Source organism: Zootoca vivipara, chromosome 6 (genome assembly GCF_965207765.1).
Source record: "Zootoca vivipara chromosome 6, rZooViv2.hap1.1, whole genome shotgun sequence".
Taxonomy (NCBI): domain Eukaryota; kingdom Metazoa; phylum Chordata; class Lepidosauria; order Squamata; family Lacertidae; genus Zootoca; species Zootoca vivipara.
Window position 1 is genome coordinate 35,828,518 of NC_142589.1, and position 26,543 is coordinate 35,855,060.

The 26,543-nt window shown below is 43.5% G+C and overlaps 2 protein-coding genes across 2 annotated transcripts; one reads left to right on the plus strand and one right to left on the minus strand.

The window, feature by feature from the left end:
• Window positions 1–1,703: 1,703 nt before the first annotated feature.
• COX4I1 (cytochrome c oxidase subunit 4I1) lies at window positions 1,704–8,354 on the minus strand. The gene is made up of 5 exons (XM_035119526.2): window positions 8,301–8,354; window positions 6,264–6,343; window positions 5,178–5,342; window positions 4,921–5,052; window positions 1,704–1,991 (listed from the first exon to the last, which is right to left on the minus strand). The coding sequence occupies exons 2-5, from the start codon at window positions 6,340–6,342 to the stop codon at window positions 1,855–1,857; spliced, it is 513 nt and encodes a 170-aa protein (XP_034975417.1). The 5' UTR covers window position 6,343; window positions 8,301–8,354; the 3' UTR covers window positions 1,704–1,854.
• A 1,436-nt stretch (window positions 8,355–9,790) lies between these two features.
• On the plus strand, window positions 9,791–25,152 carry EMC8 (ER membrane protein complex subunit 8). Its single transcript, XM_035119859.3, has 5 exons — window positions 9,791–10,162; window positions 18,280–18,356; window positions 20,072–20,141; window positions 21,861–21,955; window positions 23,222–25,152. The coding sequence occupies exons 1-5, from the start codon at window positions 9,920–9,922 to the stop codon at window positions 23,379–23,381; spliced, it is 645 nt and encodes a 214-aa protein (XP_034975750.1). The 5' UTR covers window positions 9,791–9,919; the 3' UTR covers window positions 23,382–25,152.
• Window positions 25,153–26,543: the final 1,391 nt, after the last annotated feature.

Sequence of the window (26,543 nt, forward strand, 5' to 3'; positions counted from 1 at the left end):
GGAACCATGTACACAACCTGGAGCTCCTTGGACGAAAGGTGGGGCATAGATGTAATAGTACAAAGGGGGTTGACAAGAGCCAATAGGGCTGATTCACACATATGCCAGTACATCCCCTGAATGCTACAAAATTTTAGTCCTTCTCATGCAGTAATAGTGACAGGATCATTCATGGTCCCGCAGCTTGTATCCTGCAGATGTGAACCTTTACAGCTATGCAAACGATCTATAGTAGCTTATGGCTTTTGTTGCTGTGTATGAACAATGTGGTTAGTGCTGTGGGTTAAACCAGAGCCTAGGGCTTGCCGATCAGAAGGTCGGCGGTTCAAATCCCTGCCACGGGGTGAGCTCCCATTGCTTGGTCCCTGCTCCTGCCCACCTAGCAGTTCAAAGGCACATCAAAGTGCAAGTAGATAAATAGGTACCGCTCCGGTGGGAAGGTAAACAGCGTTTCCGTGTGCTGGTCTGGTTCGCCAGAAGCGGTGTTGTCATGCTAGCCACATGACCTTGAAGCTGTACTCCGGCTCCCTCGGCTAATAGAGCGAGATGAGCGGCGCAACCCCAGAGTCAGTCACGACTGGACCTAATGGACAGGGGTCCCTTTACCTTTATGAACAAGCATCAGTCATGTTCACTTTCAGCTCAATATGCAGGTCAAGGAAAAAACAGCAGGAGTGAGCCCTCCCACTCTTTCCTCTTCTCCGTGCATTGATTCTCCATGGAATTTCGGGGGGGGGGGGGAGAGACACTCCCAACTGACTGCATGAACCACCTCCACACAAAAAAAAAACAGGTATGAGCATTCCATCAGCAGCACTAGAGATTATCTGTTACTAGGCCTGCTCCTACCTTGGATTGTTTCCGAGTTACACTAAAGAGCACCAAGGTATTAGGAATTAGCATTCACAGATGGATTTCTCAAAGTGGTGTCATGACATCTAAAGCTGCCTGTAGAGGCAGATTGCAACATAGATCAGATCTAGTGCAATGTAGATTTCAAGTTAATGATATTCTGCAGTCATATTTGTTTCTGCCAACATTGAGACTTATCATGCCATCAAGCAGCTCCCTTTGCCAGCTCAGCCACACACATACCCTGTGGGAAGCCAAAGGCAAGGTGGTGCCAACCTTTGGGAAGGCTTCCAGAAGGTCAGTCCTCAGGCAACACCTTTGCTGCATTGCAGTAGAAGCTGCTGAGAACTTGGTGCAGAACTTGGCAGCAGCACCCAAACCTTTGGCTTCAATGTGTGCCTACATTGTGTTCTGCACACTCTCAAGTTTTATGCAGAATGAGAGGTGTGGTTTCCCTGCTGATTACAATCTGTGGCACAGTGCATGTTGACGTGTCATGCAGCGGTCCTGCCTTTCAGCATGCACTCAAAAGAACACAGAATCTTTTTTTTTGCCAGGCCATTTCTGCTGTTGTGGTTTGACAACTCCAAGCACTAAGTGCTTCTTAAAAATGCATCAGCACACTAGATGCTTCCAGAGTTATTGGATCAAATAAGATGCATTTGGTATTTCAGCAGCCAGAATCCCCCAGAGATATTTTTTAAAAAGATAATCTCCAAGAGATGGACACAATGTCCTTTTTTTAAAAAAAACTTCAACTTGTAATATTTGTAGTGTAGATTTTACATCTAAAAATATAGCAAGAGGTACAATTTATACTTCCTTGGACCCTAGGACAAAGCAGAATAAACTTGTCAAGCAAACCAAACATTTATTAAAGGTTTCTCTTTCAATAGAGGGGTATTTTCTTCCCCATACACAGAAGCAGCGAGGTCACATTGAGATGAAGGAATGGTTTCAACATTTCAAGCCAGAACAGGAGTGGCGATCCCTGGAGTGCATTTATTTTTTCCATTCATTCTTTTCGTAGTCCCACTTGTTCGAGAAGCCGTCAATTGGGTTCACTCTCATATCTAACATTCTTTTGGTCTGCTTGGCCTTCCACTCATCTGTGAAAGTGTGAGGGATTGGCCCAAAAACTGTAAATTGAAAAGCAAATTACAGTAAGCTCATGACATCTCCAATTTGCCAACAGTAAGAAGTACATTCCATCCAAACTTTCCCCAAGCCTAGAAACAATAGAACTTATTTGTTTCCCAAAAGGATGCAGAGATGAAAGCCCACTCCACAGTTAACTCATAGCAGGGGTTTCAAGTGTGCCTCAATGTTTTGTGGAACAGCATCCTAGTAGAGATACAACAGGCACCCTCTATATTTTCTGCAAGCAACTGACTATTTTTTTTGTTTCAACAAGCTTTTTCTGGCAGGATGTTTTTAAGTCTCTCTTCAGCTTTTTTTTGTACTGTTTTGAAAACTACCTTAGTTGTTTTTATTGTATGTTTGTAAATTGTTTTGTGGCTTATGTGAAAGGAGATTCATAATCATAAATAACAAGTATCTGCACATCTGATGACTGCAAGTTGTTTAGAGACTTTATCTTTTAGCATCCAACTACCCCTATCTGGCTTAAGACCTCTGAACAGAGACGCAACGCTCTGTGTGAGTCAAAAGCTCGATGCTCTCGCAGCATTATCTGGCCCAGGTACATTTGAAAGCCACCTCTGCTCTGCCTTCAGAACTAAAACATGAAAACATCTCACAACCATCTTTCGGCCAGATATCAAATCTAGTTTTATGTTAACAGATATTTGTTCCCAGTTCACACTCAATTTACTGCATGGCAGATAGGGTCCACCCAAGGCCTTTTGCTGCCCAAAGCAAAGGGCAAGGTGTAGTAGAACCAACACTAGGTGGAGCCAGAGCTAATGATAGGTAGGCCACCCCTCAACTGGTTCTAAGAAAGCAGGCAAACTAAGGTTGGTTGGGCTGTGCTTCCACTGACAATATGGCACTCCCTCGCTCACCCCCATTCCAAGTACCAAAGCTAACTAGACTAGCCACTGAATCTTACTTCCAACACTGGCAATGGAGCAGTGTCCTCCACACCTCAGGGAAGCAGGCTAGCTTAAAAGGCACAGGGCATGTTGTGTGGCACTCATGGCTCTCTCCTCCAACAGAGGCAGTGGCTGGTGGATCCAGAAGCAACAGGCAGAGATACCATTACTGCCCCCCTCAGTATCTGCTGCCTGAGGAAGTTATCTCTTTGGCCATTGATAGGGCTGGCCCCAGTAGCAGCTAGTGAAGACTGCACACAAAAACAGAAGGGAATTACTTTCCGTAAATTCAATCACTCACCCAGGCCGTCCATGGTGTGTATGAATGACACACCTGTCAAATGACTGTGGTAAATATCCCATGAAACCAATAATATTATGATGTGGGTAGCAGTTTTAAATTCTTAAAATCTGGTTAGGGCAAATTTTGTCAGAATGGCAGGAGCAAATGCAGCTTGCTCCTCTGCCCTGCCTTAGCCAGGAGCGTATTTTGACAACACAGATTGAGGCAAAAAACAGTTGAAGGTAATCCTACTTGGAGAATTAGTCTGATGCAGTACCATGCCTGCCTTCTTAATCACTAATTTAATGTTATTTTATTTACTGAGCTTATATTCCACCCTTCCTCCCAAAGGAAGGAAACTGTAGACTAGCCCTGGGTGTAAAAAGGATGAAAACCTACAGAAATATTAATGAATTGTGCACAGTACCAAGCAGTTACTCTTATTCAGGCATCCCCAAACTGCGGCCCTCCAGATGTTTTGGCCTTAAACTCCCATGATCACTAACTAACAGGACCAGTGGTCGGGGAAGATGGGAATTGTAGTCCAAAACATTTGGAGGGCCAAAGTTTGGGGATACCTGCAATTCATTTACAGTGGTACCTTGGTTTACGAACTTAATCCGTTCCAGAAGTCCCGTTCTTAAACCAAAGTGTTCTTAACCCAAGGCCTGCTTTCCCATAGCAGGAGGGGACTCAATTTACAAACGGAACACACTCAACAGGAAGCGGAACATGTTCTGCTTCCAAGGCAAAGTTCACAAACCAAAACACCAACTTCCAGGTTTGCAGCGTTCTTAATCCAAGTTGTTCATAAACTAAGCTGTTCTTAAACCAAGGTACCACTGTATTTGTTTTAGAGTCAATTTCACAGTTTAAGATACTACAAAAAAACTTGTAATTATATCATCATTAGGCTTCATATTTAAATATTTTGCTGTTCTAAAAATTTGTGCTATGTAGTACCTGACTATTATTTGATCAAATCTTTTTTTCTGAGCAGTCAGTTGCCCAACTCTTAATGGCAAATCAGATAATTAAGGCAACTCTCCAGATAATTAAGGCAAGAAAGCTTAACAAATGTTTGGATCTATTGTTGCTTGAGACAGCAAGAATTTATGTAGCTGAAATGCGAGCAGCTAAGCGAACGACTTTTGTGAAGTTATACACACCCCATCTTTTAAAAGGAAGTCTGGAAAATAAGCCATCTGAGGCACTCTTGCCCCTATAAGCTTACTGGAGATGGGGATCAGCTACAGATCTACCTGAAGATAGACAGACACCTGAGATTTGCCTGTCCCTATTATGACAAAGATGAACACAATGTGTTTTTCTGTCCAGGGCCTCCCATATCCTGCCATAGATCCAAAGCAAAGAACCTGTGGCATAAAAAAGAGTGAATAGCCCCATACGCTGTTGTGTTGGACATTAAACTGCCTCAAGTACAGCCATCATATTATAAAAAAGACAACTCTGAATTGCCAAAGCAGCTTCCCAAGAGAAAACATGGATTTAGTTACTTTAAATTGCCAGAGCATAGCAATGATGCTCTTCAATGACTTAAAAGAGCTGTATGTTGGCGCAAATACACCTGCAAGTGTAACTGCTTAGTTCTTCTACATTATTCAGTCCACATGCACACACAACACTCTCCTTACTCTTGGGACCATAAGACATGCACTTCTCACTTGCTACCTTAATGGTTAAGATGCTACTTAAATGCCAACTACTTACCATACATCCTTTGCCAAATGACAACAAAAGCAGTGAGGCCTATAAAGAAGAGTGCCCCACCGACAATAGTCTTCCATTCAGATGACCCCTTGTTCATTTCAGCAAAGGTCTCATTGAACTTGATGCGGTACACTGAAAGGTGGGGAGAAGAGAGGGTGCAATTGAGATGCTGAAGCTTAAAGTTAGCCAAGCCACCTTTGCCTGCCACCCTGCTTTCTCCTGTTCCAACACAGCCCACCATAACCATAAATACTTACATCCAACCTTCTCAGCAGAAGAAAGGGCAGTCCATGATGCCTTCTCTTTCTCCTTCAGTGCCTTCTGCTCTGAAGAGAGACTTTGTGTAAACTGAACTTCAGGCAATGGAACATCCCGACGATCGGTGTAAGCTGGCAGGCTGAAATCTTCCGTTTTTGCAATACCTGTTTGGCAGGGAAAATGAGAGAAGTCTCACACAGATACAATCCCGGGAAGCTTGGAATGGCATAAACCAAACAAAGGTATCAGAGCAGAAGGGCACACACTAAAATTTGCACTGGGCAGTTTCATCTTTTAATTTCTCTTAAGAAAGGCAGAGACTTTATACACATCCTTCACACAAGAGGACCCACATAATTCTGGAAGCATTATGTCATTATGATGGAATAGATGGGGGGCAGGGAACCTGTGGCCCTCCAGGTGTTATTGGACTACAACTCTCATAATCCCTGACCATTGGCCATGCTGGGGTTATTGGGTTCCATCTCCTATCAAGGTCACAGGTTCCTCATTCATGGAACAGACTATAGGCTGTAATAGGACATGTGGCAGATTTAAAGCCATTCAGCTCTCCTCACTTGTATGGGAAAGTCACTATTTGTCACTCTAATCTATTTTAAAGGAGCTGTTGTGATTAAATATCACCATATATGCTGAAATGTACTAAACCAGGCATCCCCAAACTGCGTCCCTCCAGATGTTTTGGCCTACAACTCCCATGATCCCTAGCTAACAGGACCAGTGGTCAGAGTTGATGGGGACTGTAGTCCAAAACATCTGGAGGGCCGGAGTTTGGAAATGCCTGTACTAAACCTATGTCAGCAGTTTTAGGATAATTAAGTTAAGATGAGAGCCAGGGTGGAGTAGTGGTTAAGAGTGTTGGATTAAGATCAGGAAGACCCAGGCTTACATTCCCACACAGCCATGACAGCCCACTGGATAGTCTTGGGCCAGTCATGCTCTCTCAGCCTATGTCACAGGATTCTTGTGAAGATAAAACAGGGAAGGGGAAGACCGCTGTATGCCACCTTAAGCTCCTTCAAAGAGAGGTAGGGTAAAGACATAATAATAAGCCATCATTTTACCATGCCCATGGGCTCTCACACAGACTGAAGTGGAAATGGCCCGCTTGCCAAGAAGACTAAATGCCCGAGAAGCCAACATCCTGAAAGAGAAAAAAGTACAATGTTATATATCAGACTGAATCCAGAAAATGCAATTTTCCTTCTGTGTTACAAGTACCATTGGCAGTTTCTTGCAAAACACTGTCCACATGTCATTTCTTGCAGCATTGTCTTTCTTGCAAAATACAGTGCTGGAATCTCACAACTCTAATAACTACCCAGCAAACCAAAATGTAGCCTACTGAGTAACATTTGGAGAAGATACAGACTTAGGTTTTAAGGGCATAAGAATAGAAGGCACCAACAAGAAAAAGACTCCTAACTCACAAGAAAGGACTATCAACAGTTTCTGCAATCTAATCAACCTTTCACAAACAAAGAGCTGGAAGGGAAAATCTTCCACCCACAGGTGACAACAAAAAAATCAGGGGAAGGGTGGTTACAGCTAGAGCTAAAACTGAATGTAAGCTTCTGCACCGCATCCTCCTTTTAAAAACAATCTGGGACAACAGATACTTGGGATTTTCCATGCTCTGCTTTCAATATATTTGCAGCAATTGCATATACACATTGCAAGAAGGGCAATAAGTGTCCCACACATTTAATGGATAAACAAGCACAGGGCTGCAGCCCAGTGTGTCTTCCCAATAGGTTGTCAAGTAGCCTGGAGGGGAAATGCAACTCTGTTCCAATTCATCTAACAAATAAATCATAATGATCTTGGTACCATCAATATCAGAAGCATGGAGGCGGTGATACAAGAGAAAGCATTTTCTGTGATTGCTCCCATATTGTGGAATTCTCCCCCAACAGAAGATAGATTGGCTCCTTCCTTGGTATCATTCTTCCAGCAGGCTAAGACCTTCCTATTTAGACAGGTTATTGAAAACTAGGTGCAGACAATGTTGACCACTTGGCTGCTATAAGGGTAATTGTTATTTCAATGCTGTTTTAAATTTGTTGTATTTAAGTTTGTTAACTATTGTTTTTAATTAGTTTGTTTCTGTTCCTTTGTATTTTGTAAGGATGTTTTTAATATGTTGTGAGCCGCCTTGAGTCCCAATATGGGAGAAACGCAGGATATAAATACATTAAATAACAGTAATAAAACTTTTCATGCCATAGAGAAGCATTACCACTTGTTAATTGCTGTTACTAACAGGTTATGGAATAGCTCCAGAGTTGACAGCCCAACTTCCCAAAAGGAAGGAACCCAAAATATTAAATATACTGTACTCCAAAATTGATTAACAAATCTATTCAGAAATTCATAACAACTTTTTGTTACTTTCCAGAGTAGGGGTGGGGAACATGCAGCCCTCCAGTTGTTATGGGAGGACAACTCCATCTGCTCCAGCCTGCATGGCCAGTAGTCAGGGATAACAGGAGTTGCAGTTTAGCAGCATCTAGCTGGCCACAAGCTCCCCACTCCTGTTCAACCCTGAACATATATACTACTCAGATGTAAGCCCCACTGTACTCAACAGGCTAGTGGACAGAGAAGCTTTCAGCATTGATTACTTCCACAAATAAGGCTCCACAATGCAGGATTTAGACACATGCATAAGGCTGGGCTATTGAGGCTTAGTAAGTTCAGCAGGGTACAGGTGTAAACAACGGCACTTTTACTTTCCGGCATCCTGTGCATGAGGCGGGGCTAAAATGCTTCTGAATGTTTACCTGGGAGCAAGCCCCATTCAGATCAGCGGGGCATCTCTTGGTTGGTCCATTAAACCCCAATGAGTGAAATGGGGCTTACTCCCAGGTAAGCGTGCAAAGCGAGACATGTACCTGTCTGCCTGCCCCCTCGTCTCTCCCAGGGCAACTACCAGCATCTTTTCCATTCTCTATCACCAACCCCAATCAGGATACCCCAATCAACCAGGAAACCCCATTTAAGCAGGATGCCTTCCTTCTCCCCCTCCTCCTCGCAACTCCCACTCCCGCCACATGCCCTCCCGCTCCATCTTCTCCGAGGAAGCGGAGCTCCTCCCTCACCTGCCACCACAAACCCGAGGCAGCTCGTGTCCTCTAAACCCCGGAGATTGAGGACAGAAAGAGGAAAGGAGAGGGAAACGGAAACGCAAGGCAGCATGGGATAGCGACGGACCAAGCTGCCAGGAGGGCGGAAGTCCCTCCTCCCAGGCGGTGCCTAAAGCCTTCTCCCGCGAAGCATGACGGGATCAGACGAAAGACATCGATAGATATAAGAAAATGTAACCAGGCATCGTTTACTCCATGGGGTGATTTCCGCGTTAACATCAAGAACATCCAGCTTCATTGAATTGACCTTCCAGAATGAAAAGAGAGACTCTTCTCTCTATCCACTTACTTCGCCCCCTGAATAACCTTAGACACCTCTAGAAGTCGCTCCTTGTCTTTTCTACCCTAAACTAGTAGTCCAAAGCATGTAGGGCACAGAGCTGCTGAAGTCCGCTATAGAAAAAGGACAGAAAAATATAGAACTGTTGTTTACCTGTGATTGGGTAGCAATGCTCCCTACCAAAAACTTCAAAAGTTTTTTTATTGGAAGAAGGAAAGGCAAAACAGAGATTCAAAGGAACTTAGAAAGTGGTTTTTCAGACAATTGTGTGTGTCACTCTTCATTTTTCCTATTTTGGAGGGGCAGGGAGAGTAAGTTTCCAAAGTACCGTTCACAATAAATAAGACCTCAATTAGATGCAATGTTAACTGGTCTCTTTGCTTCTACGGGGAGGGTAAAGTAGCTACGCTAAAGTCCTTTAATCCTTTTCTCCACTTTCCAGAGGAGTGACTTTCCACTTTCCAGAGGAGCAATCCTTAACAATGTCTACTCAGAAGCAAGTCTCCTTGAATTCTGTGGGTCTTCCTCCCAGGTAAGTGGCGTTAGGATTGCAACCCAAGTCTATTGCAACAAAAAGAAAAGAGAGAGTGCAAAAGGTGTTGTAGCATCTTAAGATTAGTAGAAATTGTGCAATAAACTTTCGTGGACTAGAGCCCACCGTATCAGATGCAAGCTTATGCCATAATAAATGTGTTAGCTTTTTAGAAGAAGTGTGCGTGCTTCTGAAGACGCTTCTGAAGAAGTGTGCATGCACACGAAAGCTCATACCGATGCCACCCAAAAAAAGACAAAGACTTTTCCTCCTCTGTTTCCTCCTCGGAATCTCTTGCCTGTTTTATCCCACATAAGACAGGAAAAAAACGGGAGAGGGCCGTCAAAAATAACCGAGCAATCTTGTTTGTAGACAATGGATCCGTATCTCTATGCGTTCCAAAAAAAGGAACAACTTTAGCTTGGCTGATTCGCCCCGGGGGACGACGGGAGGTAAAGAAGGCGGAACTAGAAAAGACCATAGAGATGAGTCTAGAAGGGCCCTCTCCACCCTTCCTTTGTACAGTACTTCAGCTATGGGACTTGGAGAGGTTCCTTTCGCGACACTTTTGCGCTCCTCCTCCTCCTCCTCCCCATTCCCAGCTTTACGGCCGGTGCTTGGCGGCGGGCCCGTGGAGCCGGAAGCGGGCAGCGGCGGTGGTCGTGAGGGAGGCCGGAGTTGCCCCTGCCGAGCGGGGCCCCATGAGGAGGAGGAAACAGCAGCGGCGACGGCTGTGCTGACTGAGGCGGGGTCCCGGCCAAGATGAAGCTGAGCACGCAGGCCTACTGCAAGATGGTGCTCCACGGCGCCAAGTACCCGCACTGCGCCGTCAACGGGCTCTTGGTGGCCGAGAAGCAGCCGCAGCACCACCAGCAGCAGCAGCGAGGCCGGGAGAGAGAGCCGACGGGGCCTCACCTGCCGGCGCACGCGCTCTTCGTGGACTGCATCCCGCTCTTCCACGGCAGCCTCGCCCTGGCGCCCATGCTGGAGGTGGCGCTCACGCTGGTGGGTGGGCAGGGGGGGGGGTTGCCAGTGGGGGGGGCAGAAAGCCTGCGTCGACAGTAAATTGAGCTAGACAGATGAACCAATGGGTCTAACGCGGTATAAAGGCCTCATATTGTCATCATTCAGAACCACGAGGACTAGTATCTTGCTTTGATTTTAGGGGAAGGACCCTAACCCCGTGGTCGAGCACCTGCTCTCCATGCAGAAAGTTATTGGTTTAGTTTCCCAGGTAGGGGCTGGGAAAGAGTCCTCCCCGTCTAAAACCTTAGAGAACCACTGCCAATCAGTAAGTAAGCCGCTTCCCATATTCTCATTTAAACCCTTTATTCACAACCATGAGGACTAGCGTCTTACATTACTTTTAGGGGAAGCGTCTTAACTCCAAGGTAGCGCATCTGCTTTACATGCAGGTGGTTTCTGGTCCAGTCCGCAGCAGCATCTCCAGGTAGGGGCTGGGAAAGCATACACCCCTGCCAGTCTGAAACCCTGGGGAGCCTGCTGCCAATCAGTGCAGGCAGTACTAAGACTCAATATAAAGCAGCTTCTTGTGTTTCTTTCCTCCTCAGTGGGAAACTGGTCCCCCTTAACATGTTTGCTGCTTTTTGGGAAGGCTTCCCTGTGGGTGTATAGTGCTTCTATGCCTTATAAGGTAAAGGTAAAGGGACCCCTGGGGTTGCGCGCTCATCTCTCATTATTGGCCGAGGGAGCCGGCGTATAGCTTCCAGGTCATGTGGCCAACATGACAAAGCCGATTCTGGCAAACCAGAGCAGCACATGGAAACGCCGTTTACCTTCCCGCTGTAGCGGTCCCTATTTATCTACTTGCATTTTTGACGTGCTTTCGAACTGCTAGGTTGGCAGGAGCAGGGACCAAGCAATGGGAGCTCACCCCGTCACAGGGATTTGAACCGCCGACCTTCTGATCAGCAAGCCCTAGGCTCAGTGGTTTAACCACAGCGCCACCTGGGTCCTTCTATGCCTTATACTGAACGTCAAATCCTCGCTTCATCTAGCTCAGTATTATCTGTCTGGCAGGGTTTCAAGCAGGGGACATTCCTAGCCTTACCTGGAGATTCCAGGGATTGAGCCTGGGACTTTCTGTATGTAAATCATGGGATCTTCCACAGGCCTCCCCCTAAAGTAAGATTCTAGTTCTCATGGTTCTGAGTGAAGGGTTAACATACGAAGTTGTCAACTGTACTGTGTCACTCCATTGGTTTCTCCACCTCAGTATTGTTGACATTGTCTGGCTGGGAACAGGAATTAAGCTTGGGGCCTTGCTTCTACATGTGATGCAGTTGATTTATGGCAGGGGTCCCCAAACTAAGACCGGGGGCCGGATGTGGCCCAATCGCCTTCTAAATCCGGCCCGCAGACGGTCCGGGAATCAGCATGTTTTTACATGAGTAGAATGTGTCCTTTTATTTCAAATACATCTCTGGGTTATTTGTGGGGCATAGGAATTCATTCACATATTTTTTCAAGATATAGTCCGCGTCCGCCCCCCAAGATCTGAGGGACAGTGGGCCGCCCCCTGCTGGAAAAGTTTGCTGACCCCTGATTTACGGCCTTTCTTAACTACTGAGGTAATATACTTCTAAATATAAGATTGGGGGGAGAGAGTAAACAGCAAAGTAGGGGGTCTGTTGCCTTAATTCATGGCAGATACATCCATTGAATGCTGTTGGCTATAAGAACTAAATGGGGCCTCCCTGTCTGTAGGCAATATAGCTCAATATGCCAGATAACGGAACAGATGAGGAAGGCAACTGCTACCTCTGTGCTTCTCAAAAAACTTCTGGTTGGCCAATGTTGGAAACAGGATGCTGGGCTATATATAACTTCCCTGTGAAGAGGCAGGATGCCATAGAAAAACAGTTGCTGGGGGGCTTCTTTGGGGCTTTCCTTAAATGTCCACCTATGAGAAATTGAGGTCACAGGACTAGATGAACCGTTACAATAACATCCCCTAACTGTGTCGTCCAGATTTTTGTATAACTCCCTCAAACTCTAGTTGGTCAGAATTTGGGGAGTGGGGGATCTGTATTTCTAAACATCTGGAGGACACCAGGCTGGGGAAGGCTGCCTTCTATCACAAATTAACAGATGATTAGACAGCATACCTTTGGATATCACATGCATGCAGAGGACAAACAACAGACGGGGGCTGATATGTGGTCTTCCCAGGGGCATCTGGCCACATCTCTTCAGCATGTTACCTGTTAATAACCATCATCTAGCACAGAGGAGATTGTTTCCAAAGTTAGCACCTCTATACTTTTTTTCATTGGTTTGTAGAAGTTGAACTTTCAGCAGTTACAGGACAGCAGGGGGTTGAACCTGCCCAATGGTCCTTGGCAATACAACTGCTAAAGGTACAAAGGTCCTTGTGTTAAATATTTCACAGCATCACACCACAATACCTTGAAAGACCTATTGTCTCAACATGTGTCTGCTTAGTATAGTACTAAGATCTTCAAAGGAGGCTTTTCTTTTTGAGCTCCCACCATCTAAGGGCAGTGGGTGGCTATAGGAGAACAGACCTACACAGTGATGGGAACCCAACTTTGGAATGCTAACATGGCATCCACCTGGATGACGTTTTGGCACCAAATATATTTTCCCCAGCTTTTTATTCCTCAGTCAACTTGGTGGCCTCCATATATTTTTTATTGTAGCTTTTATCAGCCCCTAGCAGCATGGCTCTGCTGACTGGGGCGCATGAAAGTTGTAGTCAAAACATCTGAAGGGTGCTTTGTCTGGGAAGGGTGCTCTTCATATTGTTTTTGCAGTGCTTGCTGTTCATTTGAGTTTTGCTGGCTGATTTTTTTTTTACTGCTTTTTAACATGATGATGTTTTAATGTTCCTGTTCCAATTTTTTGTTCTGGTTTTTAAAAACTTTTTTGTAATTCACCCTGGGAATCTGTTGATGGGTGCACTATATATCAAGCATTGAAAACAATAAACATTTTGGCCGCCTGGACATTGCATAGCCTGTGATATCTCTTCAGATAATAACCAGTGTGTTCACAGCCCCTCTGATATTAGTACTTAAACCAAAAGCATCTGGAGGAGGCTGGGCAGCAATGGAATAAGTTGTGTTGCTGAGTACAAAGGTGAATGAAGAGCACCATGGACATTGAATTTTAAGGGCAGTGAGTCACTTTCATATACAGAGCATTGTGGCAGCTCTCACTTTTACCAAATGGAAATCTTTGCAAAATCAGCTTGTGACTTTAATGGGAAATTGAAATAATTGCAGAATTCATGAAATGCTGCAAGTCCTCAAACAATCTAATTATGAAGAAATTGTATTTGCGCATTTTAAGCTGAGTTGGGATTTGTCAAACTTTAATCAATTAGCAAATCAATGTGGCATGCAAATATTTTTTGTGGCAGTTTTGACAAACATAATCAAGGATAGTGCAAGATGTCTTAGAAAGCCAAGGTGCTTATCCATATTTGCATAACTTTTTATTGTGCTGCCTTGTGGTTTTGTAAGTGGCATTCAGATTTAACAGCCTATTTGCTGATTGATAGTAGAAACGCCAGAAGATGAAATGTGTATATCAACTTGGGTCCAGCAGTCCTGGTTATTTGTCCTGCCAAAAGCCACAAAGTGCAGTGCTGAGACCATCACTAGAAAGATTGAGGCCTGAAGGATAAGAGCATCCAAGCAGGTGCATGAAGGAGATATTGAGGGAAAGTGTAGAAAGCAGGAGTTCCCAGTTAAATATTTATTCTGTCCAAGAGTCTTTGCTCACATCCTGTCCTTTTAAGGTTATTGTCAAGGTACAAGAATACTTAAGGAGTTGCAGAGTAGTAATAGAGAACTCAAAATAATAATAATAATAATAATAATAATAAATTTTTATTTATACCCCGCCCTCCCCAGTCAAAAACCGGGCTCAGGGCGGCTGACACCAACAGAACCACAATAAAACATAAAAACAATTAATTAAAATACAGATTAAAATACAGTATTAAAATTTAAAGTGCAGCCTCATTTCAAGTAGGCCATAAGTGGCTGACACCAACAGAACCACAATAAAACATAAAAACAATTAATTAAAATATAGATTAAAATACAGTATTAAAATTTAAAGTGCAGCCTCATTTCAAGTAGGCCATAAATCCAAGCCATGAGGGAGAAAAACACAGGGGTCAGGCTGAGTCTAACCCAAAGGCCAGGCGGAACAGCTCTGTCTTGCAGGCCCTGCGGAAAGATGACAAATCCCGCAGGGCCCTGGTCTCCTGGGAAAGAGCGTTCCACCAGGTTGGGGCCAGTACTGAAAAGGCCCTGGCTCTAGTAGAGGCCAGTCTAGCCATCTTATGACTCGGGATCTCCAGAATATTATTATTTGTGGACCTTAAGGTCCTCCGCGGGGCATACCAGGAGAGGCGGTCCCGTAGGTACGAGGGTCCCAAGTCGCATAGGGCTTTAAAGGTCAAAACCAGCACCTTAAACCACACAAGGCCTTTTTTTAAGGGAAGGTGATCCACATACCAGTCCTCCCACCGCCCCATGCATAATGATAGGCTTACACAGTTAAGGTCACAATGAACCAATCAACAAAGGACGAATTAACCACATGAGCCAAGCAGATAGGCCATGGGAATAGGCTAAAATTGATTTCTCTGCCCAATCAAGGGTCATTAGGCCAAGCTTGTTGATAGTTGGCGATTTGCTGGGAGTAAAAATTGTCTCTGGGTGCCATGTACAGAACCCAGCGAAAGCTGTCTGTGCATTTGTGTTAAGGCCACAAATGACTAAATGCACTTGTGGCAAATGAGCCAGTTAACTCTTGGGAAGTGCAAGGAGCAATTTGAGAACTACTTCCCAACCGTGCGTGGCCATCTGCAAAGCACATCTACTGAGCTGTCATAAGGAAACTTTATTGCCTGGTAGAGCATTGCTTGTTTTAAGGCAGGTACACATGCTTGGTGATGTGTACACATTGCCAGTATAAAATGGCTTTCCTTACACTTAAGAAAATGCCATTACATTCAAATATGGAAAAACAGATGTAGGACAAAAACTGAACTTTGAGATTCAGTTTGGGAAACCGCCGTCCTTGCGAGATTATGAAATAAATTACAGTTGACACGTGGACAGATCAAGAAAGATGACTTTACCCTGGTATGGTTTAATTTATGCCAGTGTTCCTGAAAATGACACCACCACCCTGAACCAGCATTTGGCTTAATCTGGTTGACCAAAATTATAATGTAAACATACATTTTTATTTTCACTTTGAACTGTGCTCCCACGCTCATTAATATACAACACTTTATATTGTTTCATTGGTAACATAAGAGGAAAAGACTATTACGCATACTTAATCTAAGCACAACCACAAGGGCTCCTGATTAGGCGTTTAGCTATGTGATGTTGAATGTTATCTGTTAACTCTATTCTATCCTGTTTCCCCTTTGTTTTTGTTTAAACCAATTCACAAACCAAGAACTTAAAAAAATTGACCACTAATAATGAACCATATGTTGTAGGTATTCCTGCAAATTTATTATGCTATTTTTGTGATATACAAATGACATGAGAAGACTTGGTCTATTTATTTGTATACAGTATATTCCTGCATATAAGACTACTTTTTAACCCAGGAAAATCTTCTCAAAAGTCGGGAGTCGTCTTATACACCCAGTCGTCTTATACGCTGGAATATACGGGTAATTTGTTATTCATATGATCCTTGTTTATAAAACCCAATTAAGTGTTACTTTTTTAAAAAAAAAACCTGTTGCTAACAAGCCAGAGCAGAGCTGTCTCTCTTTGTTGCTTCCCTAAAATTGAATAGAAACTAAGCTTGCTATAGAATAGCAAAAGGAAAATTTCAGATCAGCATTTGCTGTGAGCAAGAATGTTTTATCTGGGTGTTTAGTTTTTAGTTAAAAGATCTCAACTTGCTGGCAATTAAAATGGCATCTATAAACCCTTGAAATGGGGGTTATGATTACTTCAGCAGTTGGCTCTTTAAGTATAACAATGCCAGCAAATGACAATTTAATGAAACACATAAATCCATGTCATTCTTTTAGAAGAGATTATTTGTGTAGCTTCGTTCTGCTTTTAGACAGTTTAATTCAGGGCTGTAATTATTCTGCTAACCATGAGATTGATGTGTTTTGCAGGAAGCTGAAATTCAGCATCCAAAACGTTCTGCAATCCACTTAATTCCCCCTCCCCCATTTTTTAAAGATAGTAGTTGACAGCAAAAAGCACAATTGCTAGCTCATTTTTCGACCTCCCAAAATCACTGGATTATCTTAATCAGTTACATTTATTGTGAGTAGAAAATATGGGGATATATTCAAAAGCCACTGAAACTGGGCCAAAATCTGATATGGATAAATGCAGCACTTTAAATCCTGCCTCATAACACCCAAGATGAATTTGCCCCTTTAATTCTCACTGGGTATTTTAACAAAGCTTTGTGGCAGATTAGATGATACATTAGGATAAAATGATAAGAGTTTTATGCAAATATCTTCACTAATTAAAGTGGCTGTTGCAGCAGGGGTGGAGGTGCAGAGTAGACACTAAAGAATCTGCACCTTATCACCAATTGAGGATCATGTTGCTCTTCCTGCTAAAGCCCACAGCCCTGGTTGCTGGGCGGTTTAAATGTGGGTCTTTTAGAGTGGGGCTGGTGACCAGTTTTCTCGCCCCTTCTCCTCCCATGAGAGTACTAGCAAGTCCAGAGTCCACCAGCCCTTCATTCTGCACAGCTGCAATGACGGCAGGTAGGGAGCAAAAGAACAAGGAGTTCCCTCCACTCTGACTTGTGCCATCTGTCCTCTTCCCCCCCCCCCCCGTGTGAAGTTTCTGCACACATCCTGAGACCCCTCTCCACTCATTCTGCCCCTTCACTTCCATGCTTAATGAAGTGACCAGAGGAAGGGCACTTATGCATACCTCTGCTGTCATATTTTACTTCTCCATAAAATCCCTTCTCTGGCTTGTCTTTTCCATGTGTCTGTCAACCAGGTCGGGCTTCAGGAATTCCAACTTATCTGTAATGAAAGAAATTGCTATGGCAGGCATATAGCACTTACAGTTAGTAAAAGCATTTCATGGTGTTTGCTTTGACCACTTTCAGCAGCCACTAGTAGATCACTGTCTCCATGGCAGGCTGAGACTGTGCGAATGTCTTACAGAAAAGCACACAAATCAGGACCGAAGTGATAACTTGAACCCAGATTTCCTGCATCCACTGCACTGATCATTTGATAAAACCCTTTATATCTTTCTAGGTTCTACTCAACAGATCCTTTGAAATTAGTGGGCATGATTAAATTAGGATATTTAATTTCAGTGCTTCGCCACTGAGTAGACCTTGGAGACTGCTCATTGAGGTGGCTTTCCACAGCTTTTTGAGAGGGTTGGGCTGATATCCAGGAGTCCCAAATTTGTCTCGCCTCCCCTGCAGATTGTCCATGGCCACCCAGTTCAACTTCAGTTCGCATTTTGTACAATGGAAATAAAATGTTCCCTGTATTACAGAGGCCCGACTCATGTCAACTAGAAGTCGGGCATTTAGCATTGCTGATTCTGTGCTGTGGAACACTCCAGCAAAGATTCATCAGACGTCGTCACTTTTGAGTTTCAAACATCTCTTGGAGACTTATATGCCAATAGGCCTTGGCAGCTGTTTATTTTATTTTATTAGCCAGTCACCTTAACCCCTTTATTTATTTATTTTTAAAAAACCAATGTTTCATGTTTTAATGCCACCATTGTGTTCTATGATTTGGCATTATAGAAATTCTATCAATATAAATAACATAAATATACATAATAGTGGCCAGTTGCACCTAGGGTGGGAGAGTATAATCGGCAAATTATATGTTGTATAGAAGATAGATTTAAAGTCCTTTATGAAATGATTAACAGCAATAATGATTCATTTGAGAAATGGATTATTTACCTGGTACCCTGGCAGCCCAAAAGTTTTCATTTTGTCCTTGCAGGTATAAAGTGGCTATTTCAATCCACTAATTCACTAGCTATCACCCCCTGCCCTCCGGTCTGTGTGACGTTAGCCAATGCTTTGAGTTTTGAATGCTTACAGATTTTTTTATTTATGTCCTCTTTCAGATTGATTCATGGTGCAAAGAGAATAGCTATGTAATAGCTGGGTACTATCAAGCTAATGAACGTGTGAAAGATGCCAGGTATGTTGCTGCAACCACCTTGCCACTGGGACCCATTCAAAAATGGACATGAGCCACATAAAGGGAGAGGGGCTTGGAGAGAGAGAGAGAGAGAAAGAAAGAACCGAATCAGAGGCTAACCCTAACAAAACACCTAGTAGCCTGTGCTTGTGGCCTTGCAAAACAATAATTCCCAGGGCTCCTTCAGTTATTCAGCTATTACCATTGGTTTAGTTCAAACTTACTGCGCTTCGGGCCAGTACCCAAAGTGCCGATCGCACACCAGGCCAGAGGGCGGGGGAGCACGCGCCCATAGTGCGCACACACTATTTCCAGCGCACTTCCGGGTTGCAGAAGCACTGGAAATAGCTTGTGCGCATGTGCACAGGCCTCCTCCGACCCGAAAGTGCACCGGAAATGATGATTGCGCATGTGCGCAAACTATTTCCAGTCCTCCTTCAACCCAGAAGTGGGCAGCCGCCCTGCGCCAGTAAGAGCGGGTGGTGGAGCCAGATAAATGAGGCCTTTGGGCCATATCCGGCCCCCGGACCGTAGTCGGGGGACACCTGGTTTAGTTAAATGTGTAGGCCAGCTATCCCTGACCTGGTGATATGGGAATTGTAGTCTAGATCAGGGGTTCCCAACAAAATTTTCTCGAGGACCCCTCATCGAGCCGCTATTGTGACAAGGACCCCCATTAATTGACTTACTTGCTTGAACATCAAATGCATTATCTTCCTCTTCATCTGTAGGCCTTTATCGTTTTAACGAACCACTTTTTAACCAACGGTCCATTTTTAACTACGCGAACTGTAGCTTCCACGAAAAACAACACTTTGTTTACAAATACTACTGTTTTGCAAAGAGGCAGCGCGCACCAGGGGGGAGGGAGAGGAATGGAGAAGACAGGGTACCTGCGCAGTAGCGCACAAATGAAGCCGACACGCGCAAAGCATCTTGGGGAGGTGAGCGTTTAGAATGCGCACGCTGCCTCTTTGCAAAACAGTAGTGTTTGTAAAGCGCCACCTAACGGCATACAGCAGAACTACTGCCTCTATCTAATTCTAGTTTTGCACTAGACTCTGCTCATGCAAAACAAAAAAATCTGTTATCATACGAAATAAATTTAATATATTTTTTATTCTAATAGCATCTTGCGGACCCCTCTGGCATAGCTCGCGGACCCCTGGGGGTCCCCGGACCACCTGTTGGGAACCACTGGTCTAGATTATCCATAAGGCACCAGATTGGCTGCAGAAGCCTTATTTTAATTTATTAAGCTTTGCTTAATGCCTGATGCAATGAGGACCATATCCCATTTACTCAAACCCACAGGTTTGTTACAAGAACAGGAGATTGGTCAGCATGAGTGAACAGAATAGAGGGCTGGCAATGCCCAGCCTCCCGTCAGTTTATTTCAAATCTGGTTTAGCTTTAGATCAGGTTTAAGGAAATTGTGGCCCTCCAGGTGTCGTTGGACTGCTAGTCCAGTAAGTCCCAGCCAGTGTAGTGAGTGTTTTTCAGGATGAAGGGAGATGTTGTGCAACAATATCTGTAGGGCCAGAGGTTCCCAATTCTTGCTTTAGGCCATATAAAATGTTTCCTCTTGAGCACATCATCGAACATCGTATCGTCATCTCTTCATTCAAGCGTAGCTAATACACCTTTGGTTCCAATTTCATTATGATTGATTTGAAGAATAGCAGAATTGTAAGTAATTTGTGTTCTTTTTGTAGTCCAAACCAGGTCGCTGAAAAGGTTGCCTCCAGGATTGCAGAAGGCTTCAACGACACAGCCCTCATAATGGTACATAAGATCCTTCCCCTGCTGCCCCCACTCCCACTGCCTTTTTTCTTTATTTAGTGCGCACTTCATGGCCATAGCTAATGACATTAATGTAATGTAAGTGCTTCAGTTATTTGCAAGTCTTGTAATACAACACTCCCTTGCTACCATGAAGTCGCACCATCACCCTAAAGCAGTGTGTTTCAAAACTGTTTTCCAGAAAATCCTTCAGTTGCTCATGTTTCTTCCATTTATTTAAAGTAAAACAAGAAGATAAGTAATGGTGGACAAAGCCCTATACAGTTTCAGCCCTGGGTACCCTGATCACTGCCTTCTCTATAAGAGATTGGGAACCACTATGTAGGGGATATGGTCTGTTTCTCTGGCCTTTGGGACTCTTCCAAGACATGCCCCTCACCAGCCCTGCTCTGCACTCTCCTCAAGTGTTTTTGCCTAGCTGGAAAATGTCCTTGAACTTTGCTTGCCTGGATGGAGACTAGAGAGAGGGGTCCTGAGAGTGAAGTAAGTAGCCTATTCTACAAAAGTAAAAATTCACATTAATTGCCCCACTTTGGCTTCTGGCCCCACCTACTTGTGGCAGGTGGCCCTCAGAAGATTGCTTGGAAGACAATGTGGCCCCAGGACTGAAAAAGTTCCCCCACCCCTGCTCTACAGCTACCTGTCTTTGTATTGAAATCACTGTCAGAGACCCTTTTTGAGGCCCCGGCTATTTGAGAACTAGGTGTTTTAGTGTGGATTGTTTTGATACTGTTTTATTGGCTGCCATCCTGATCATATTTATTGAATAATAAACTGAATTAATAATAATAATCCTTATTTCCTTGAAAGTTTATTTCCCCATCACTACGGGATTTATACCTGCAGTGTACAGCTGCAGGGAAACTGTTGGATGTGTTCTAGATTGCACTGTCACCATGGAGGAATGGTTAACAGGCCAAAATTATGGCTTGCATTAAACAAGTGTGTGCCCTTAAAACATGCTCAAGTATCCTTTGCAACCTGCTAGGTGGCTGTGGCTGGCCATCATGGATTCCTCACCAGACAAAACAAGCTGGAAAGAGTTCCCTGAAGGTGGAAAGTTTGAAAACCACTACTTTAACAGGAGTTCATTTCTAGTTCATTCTCCACATTTCCAATTTCCAACTTAATTTCAGGGGTCCATTTCCAGTGGATAAATTGTAAGGTTGTTCCAGTGTGTGTGTCTAGGTGAGAAAGCTTTTCTGAATAGGAAGCTCCTGTCTACAGATTCAGAGCATTGGTTAATCTAGCTCACTGTTGTCTACACCAGGGTGGGGAATCTTTTTTTGGCTCAAAGTCTGCATTCCCTCTTAAGTAACCTTCCAAGAGCCAGAGGCAAAAGTTGGTGGAGCAACAGTTGTGAATTTTACCTTTGTACAGTAAGCTTCTTTATCTTCCATCCAGAAGTATGATCAGCATTCAAGGAAGCATTCCAGTCAGGCAAAAACACTCTCAAGGCGGGTGCAGAGCAGGATTGGTGGAGGGTGTGTGGACTTGGGAGAGCCCTAACCACCAGGTAGAGAGGACAGGTGTTACCTATACCTGGCCTACACTGGCTGGCAGTAGTTCTTCAGGGATTCGGGCAGGGGAACATTTCCCAGTTCTACTTGGAGCTGCCAGGGATTGAAGCTAGGACCTTTTGCATGCAAAGCAGACATTCTGCCACTGAGCTTTCTGTTCCCTTTCTCTGTTCTGCATCAGGTGGATAATAGTAAATTTACAATGGAGTGCATAGAACCGACTGTTCATGTGTACGAACATCACGAAAACAAATGGAGATGCAAAGACCCGCACTTGTGAGTATTCATAGAACAGACCTTTGCTCCTAAGCAGCATTTACATTTTTATATTTAATATATTTTACTTTGAAACTAAGCCTAAGTTTGGAGTGTTTCCAAAATAAGCAGCTGGCTATGAGTATGAAACAGTCAGTGCAAAAATATATAATGTGCAATCAATACAAACACACAGCAAATCCAAACAATGAATTAATTCAGCTTCCCTCAACCTTTGCTGGTTGTCTGGGACTGATGGGACTTCTATTCTGAAACATCTGGAGGAGTCAGTTTGGGCAGCTGAATTAAGTAGTCTTTTGCTATTATACATTTCAATGACCTAGATCCAGTGTTTACCTAATAAAATTTCAGATCTGCCTAATTGAATAATATTTCAAACTGTAAAGCAAACAAACCCAGAAAAGCAACATAGTGTATGAAACGTATTACCAAAGGAAATTGTTAGGCATGGAGGTGGGGCATGGGGAAGAGAGGAAGGAGGGTTCAGATGTGAAACAACCAGAGTAGCATCCATCGGGAACTAATCACAGTCAGCTTTTGAAAGGTTTTCCGCTCTCGCCAGAGCTTTTCTAACATGAACAAATAATGTACAGGGCCTGTCAGTGGTGTGTGAAACAGTTTAAGGCTCGTGCCTTTCTACTCCCCTGGTGCTCTCCAGATCTACTACCAACTCCCCTCAGCCAACACAGCCATGCAGGCAGAAGTCTCTTGGGAGTCATAGGCCAAAATGTCAGGGGGGCATCAGGCTGGAGAAGATGCCACCAAGAGGAGTGGGAGGAGGCGATCAGAAGCTTTCACTGAAACAAGCCAGATTCATAAACCACGGTTTGAAGGTGCCCTCTTTTAATAAACCATTACTAAGACTGGCCACCATTTGTCCAGGTTTGAACATAATGCTGTACTGTGCCTAGTTAAAAACAGCAGCATAAGCTTTGAATCTCCTTGTGACTGAGATGGAAGAAGGGAAGGGAAGGTCTAAGTCATAGATGTAGCACTGCATCTGAATAAGATCTCTGTGTGAATTGTAGCTCTGTGAGGGCTGTCTAGCAGATACAGTACTTCAAACAGGTGTGCCTCTCTTGTAACTCCCAGGTTTCCTCAGGGTGAGTATTTTGACTGAAGTGCTTTTTGTTGTTTTTTAGTTCTCTGCTTGTCATTATGCATTGCTGATAGATTTTTCCTTTGCTTTCAATCCAGTAGACTTGGAGGCAGGTTGGTTCCTCCTGAGAACCATTAATTCTTTACTTTTTTCTCCCTGCTTCCTAGTGATTACTGTGAAGACTGGTCAGAAGCCCAGAGGATCTCTGCCTCACTTCTGGACAGCCGTTCCTATGAAACACTAGTAGATTTTGATAATCATTTGGATGACATCCGGAATGATTGGACAAATCCAGAGATTAATAAAGCTGTCTTACACCTCTGCTAGGGAGTCTCCCATTGACTTGATTTGTTGGCATTTCCACTGTGCTGAAGAAGAAACAAAAGGGGGAGATGAATACTTTTTGAATGTAAATAAAGTACTAAAACGGTTCCTTCAAGTGATGTGGAAAGCCAATGAGTGAGGTGAGACACATCACTTGGGAGAGAGAGAAAAAGGATGTGTCACTATGCAGTCAAATCTTTTTAATGAGAATCCTTGAGGATCCAACCGTAGTTCACAGATTCCTCTGTGGACTCTTCTCCTCCTCGGCATAATACGTTGCTGTAACTCTCCAGCCGGGAACTAGATCCACTTATCCAAGCTATTCATATTAAAAAGTTTTGACTAACCTTTTATAACCTTTAGAGAGTAATTTTTAAAAGATTTAAGATTTATGAAATATCTTCCAGAGAGTTAATTGCTAGTTTTATTTTTTAAAGAATCAAATCTATAACTATAAGTGAAAATACGTGGCCAGTTTGAGAGCTGTTGTTCTAAGTGCTAACTGCTGGGTGTTGTGTGCCACCGTACTTGTTGCTACGACATGCTGCACAGGAAGAAAACAATAGCTTGACAAGCAATATACCCACCAGATGCTGCCAAGTTTCTCTGTCATTCTGAGAATGCTGCAATTTTTCTGCCTATCAGACTCAAATGTAATGAGCCTGGTCGTTTTTCACCATGAGTGGTTTGCCCATTCCAAGGGCTTATTGTGTCTTGAAGTGGTTAAAAAAAAAAAAAGCAAAGTGAGTTGCAAGATTGTTCTTTGTTCTTGTTGTTTGTTTGTTTCAGGAGTGCTTTTCTTAACCTTGTGGTTAGAAGAACCTTGTAACTTCTTCTGTACAAATGCACACCCATGTGGTATAAACAAGATTACAACTATGAATTTCAGTTCCTCTCATTTTACTGACTACATTCAGACATAGTTATGAGCACAACAGCCTTTGGCCTCAGGCTCATTAACTCCCTCTTCACCTTCTTCCTTCCTCCTACATGTTTTGCAGAAAACCATAGCTTCTATTTTGTCTGGACCTGTCTGGGGATTCTGGTTTGCAGAAATCATAGTTTGCCAGGGATCAGACGAAACCGTGAACTGTGGTTTACTGTAAGCTTGCAAGAGAAGTTTTAATCTCCCCTCCCATGGAGGAAGGGAATGTGCGAGTCTGAAATTTGTCGTCGCATCTGACTGCAGCCATTTTGTGATGGTACAGTTGTATTTAAGAATTGCAGAAGTTTTTTTTAAAAAATTAACACACAAATATGATGGGACGCAGCTCAAATCAAAGCTGTGTTGAAATGATTAGGAATTGCTCATGAACATGCCTGAAAGTCTTTTATAGGAGGCACTCCTGTTTGTTAACATCCTTTGTCTTGCAAACAGTCTTTATAAAGTGAGTTTCAAACAGTTACACTTAGTACTGAGCCACTTTTGCCCATTCAGAAAAGGCTTGTAATATAATATTGTAGCTTAAACGAGTCTTAAAATGCTTACATGTGTCAGTTTAGGGTTTTTTCTTTTCTTTTTCTCTCTACATTTACCTCTTGATGGAGAAGGGGTGTGGCATCTTCCTTGTCATTATTTTACATGTATTTTGTTTGTCTTTTCTATTTCTACGGACCCTGTATTAACTTAACCTTTATTTATAACACATTCTACATTTTAAGCAGAAATGGTTTGAGGTTTTATGTTGGGAGAAAAAAATGTTTAGCTGACCACCTGCATTTCCTTGCTCCTCCCTGCTCCCCATCACCTTGAAAATAAAACTGATGAAATAAGTATGGCTTTTGTAATGACTTGTGATTCCGAGTATGTAGTCCAGATGTGGCTATTCTGACTGGGGCTGATGGGAGTCTTAACAGCAGCCAAAGGGCTGTACATTCCACACACCCAATATGACATCTGTTACTACTGTAGAGCTAACTTTAACACCTAGTTGTAGCATGGAGGAATTCTTCTGGTTCTGAAAACTATACTGTATACTGCTTTGGAAGGTAGAAGGCAGAACAGAGCCCAGAATATGAATGCATTGTTATCTGAGGTTGCCGCTTTTAAAATTTCTGCTCTCAGGAAACAGCATTCATTTCGCCCTAAACCTTGGCCTGGCATGCAGTTGGCTGGGCCCACCCTCCCTCTTTCTGTAATGATCTGAAGTCCTCTGATGATGCCAAATGATGAGTGTGTGTTGAGTGCAGTGCATAGAGGAGATTTTAATGTAGTGGCAACTTTCATTTTATTGTCAACTGGAAAACATTCTACAGATTGAGATATTGCTTGGCTTGCATTTAACTAACAGCTTTGCTGATATTCATGTTTAGGTTGATTGCTCAGAAAAGAGCAGAAGGCACCTCCATGCACAAATTGCGTGATGGGCCAATAGAGTCAAAGGGATAATGCAGACTGCCTCTTCTCTGCTTTTCAAACCCTGTTAGCATTACCATTATTTTCTGCTCGCAGGGGTTCCCACTAAGTGCACTGAAATACTGGTTTCCAAAGTTCGCTACACTCTACTTCCTTCCCAGATACGTGGGCTTTATAATCACCTGGGCACATGAAAGCAGCGTTGCGTGCTCTGCTAATGGCTTCTGAAAGGAAAGCATCATCTGACTTCTGGATTCTTATAATTTGTTTGAAAGATTTATAACCTGCCCTTTCATTTGCATTGCTCAGAGCAGCTTACAACAATGATTAAAATGCAAGTCTGTAATTGAACAATATAAAAGGTGTTATGCTGTCTTCAGTGTAAGGTTTTCCCAGCTGGGGGATGGATGTGGAAAGAGATCTTAAATATTAAGGTAAAATTTACATTCATTGCTCTTCCCATTTTTGCCCCTGGCACTGCCAACCACTGCTATATGGCCCCTCAAAGGTTGCTCAGCAGGAAATGTGGCCCTCGAGCTGAAAAAAAAGGTACCCCATCTTTGGTCTAATCAGACTGGCAGTGTCTCTCGATTAAGTTTTCAGACAGGAGTCTTTCCCTGTCTTAACTGGAGTTGTTTGGGACAGCACACAAAATGATATAGCCACTAATTTATGGCCCTTCCAGATGAACAATCACAGTGGCAGTGAGTGAATAGATCGAGGCACTTTCCCAAACTCCGTAGGAGCGGCCTTCAAATTGGAACGTCCAACTGAAGTCCCAGCACTCGCGAAGTCACAGGAACTCATTA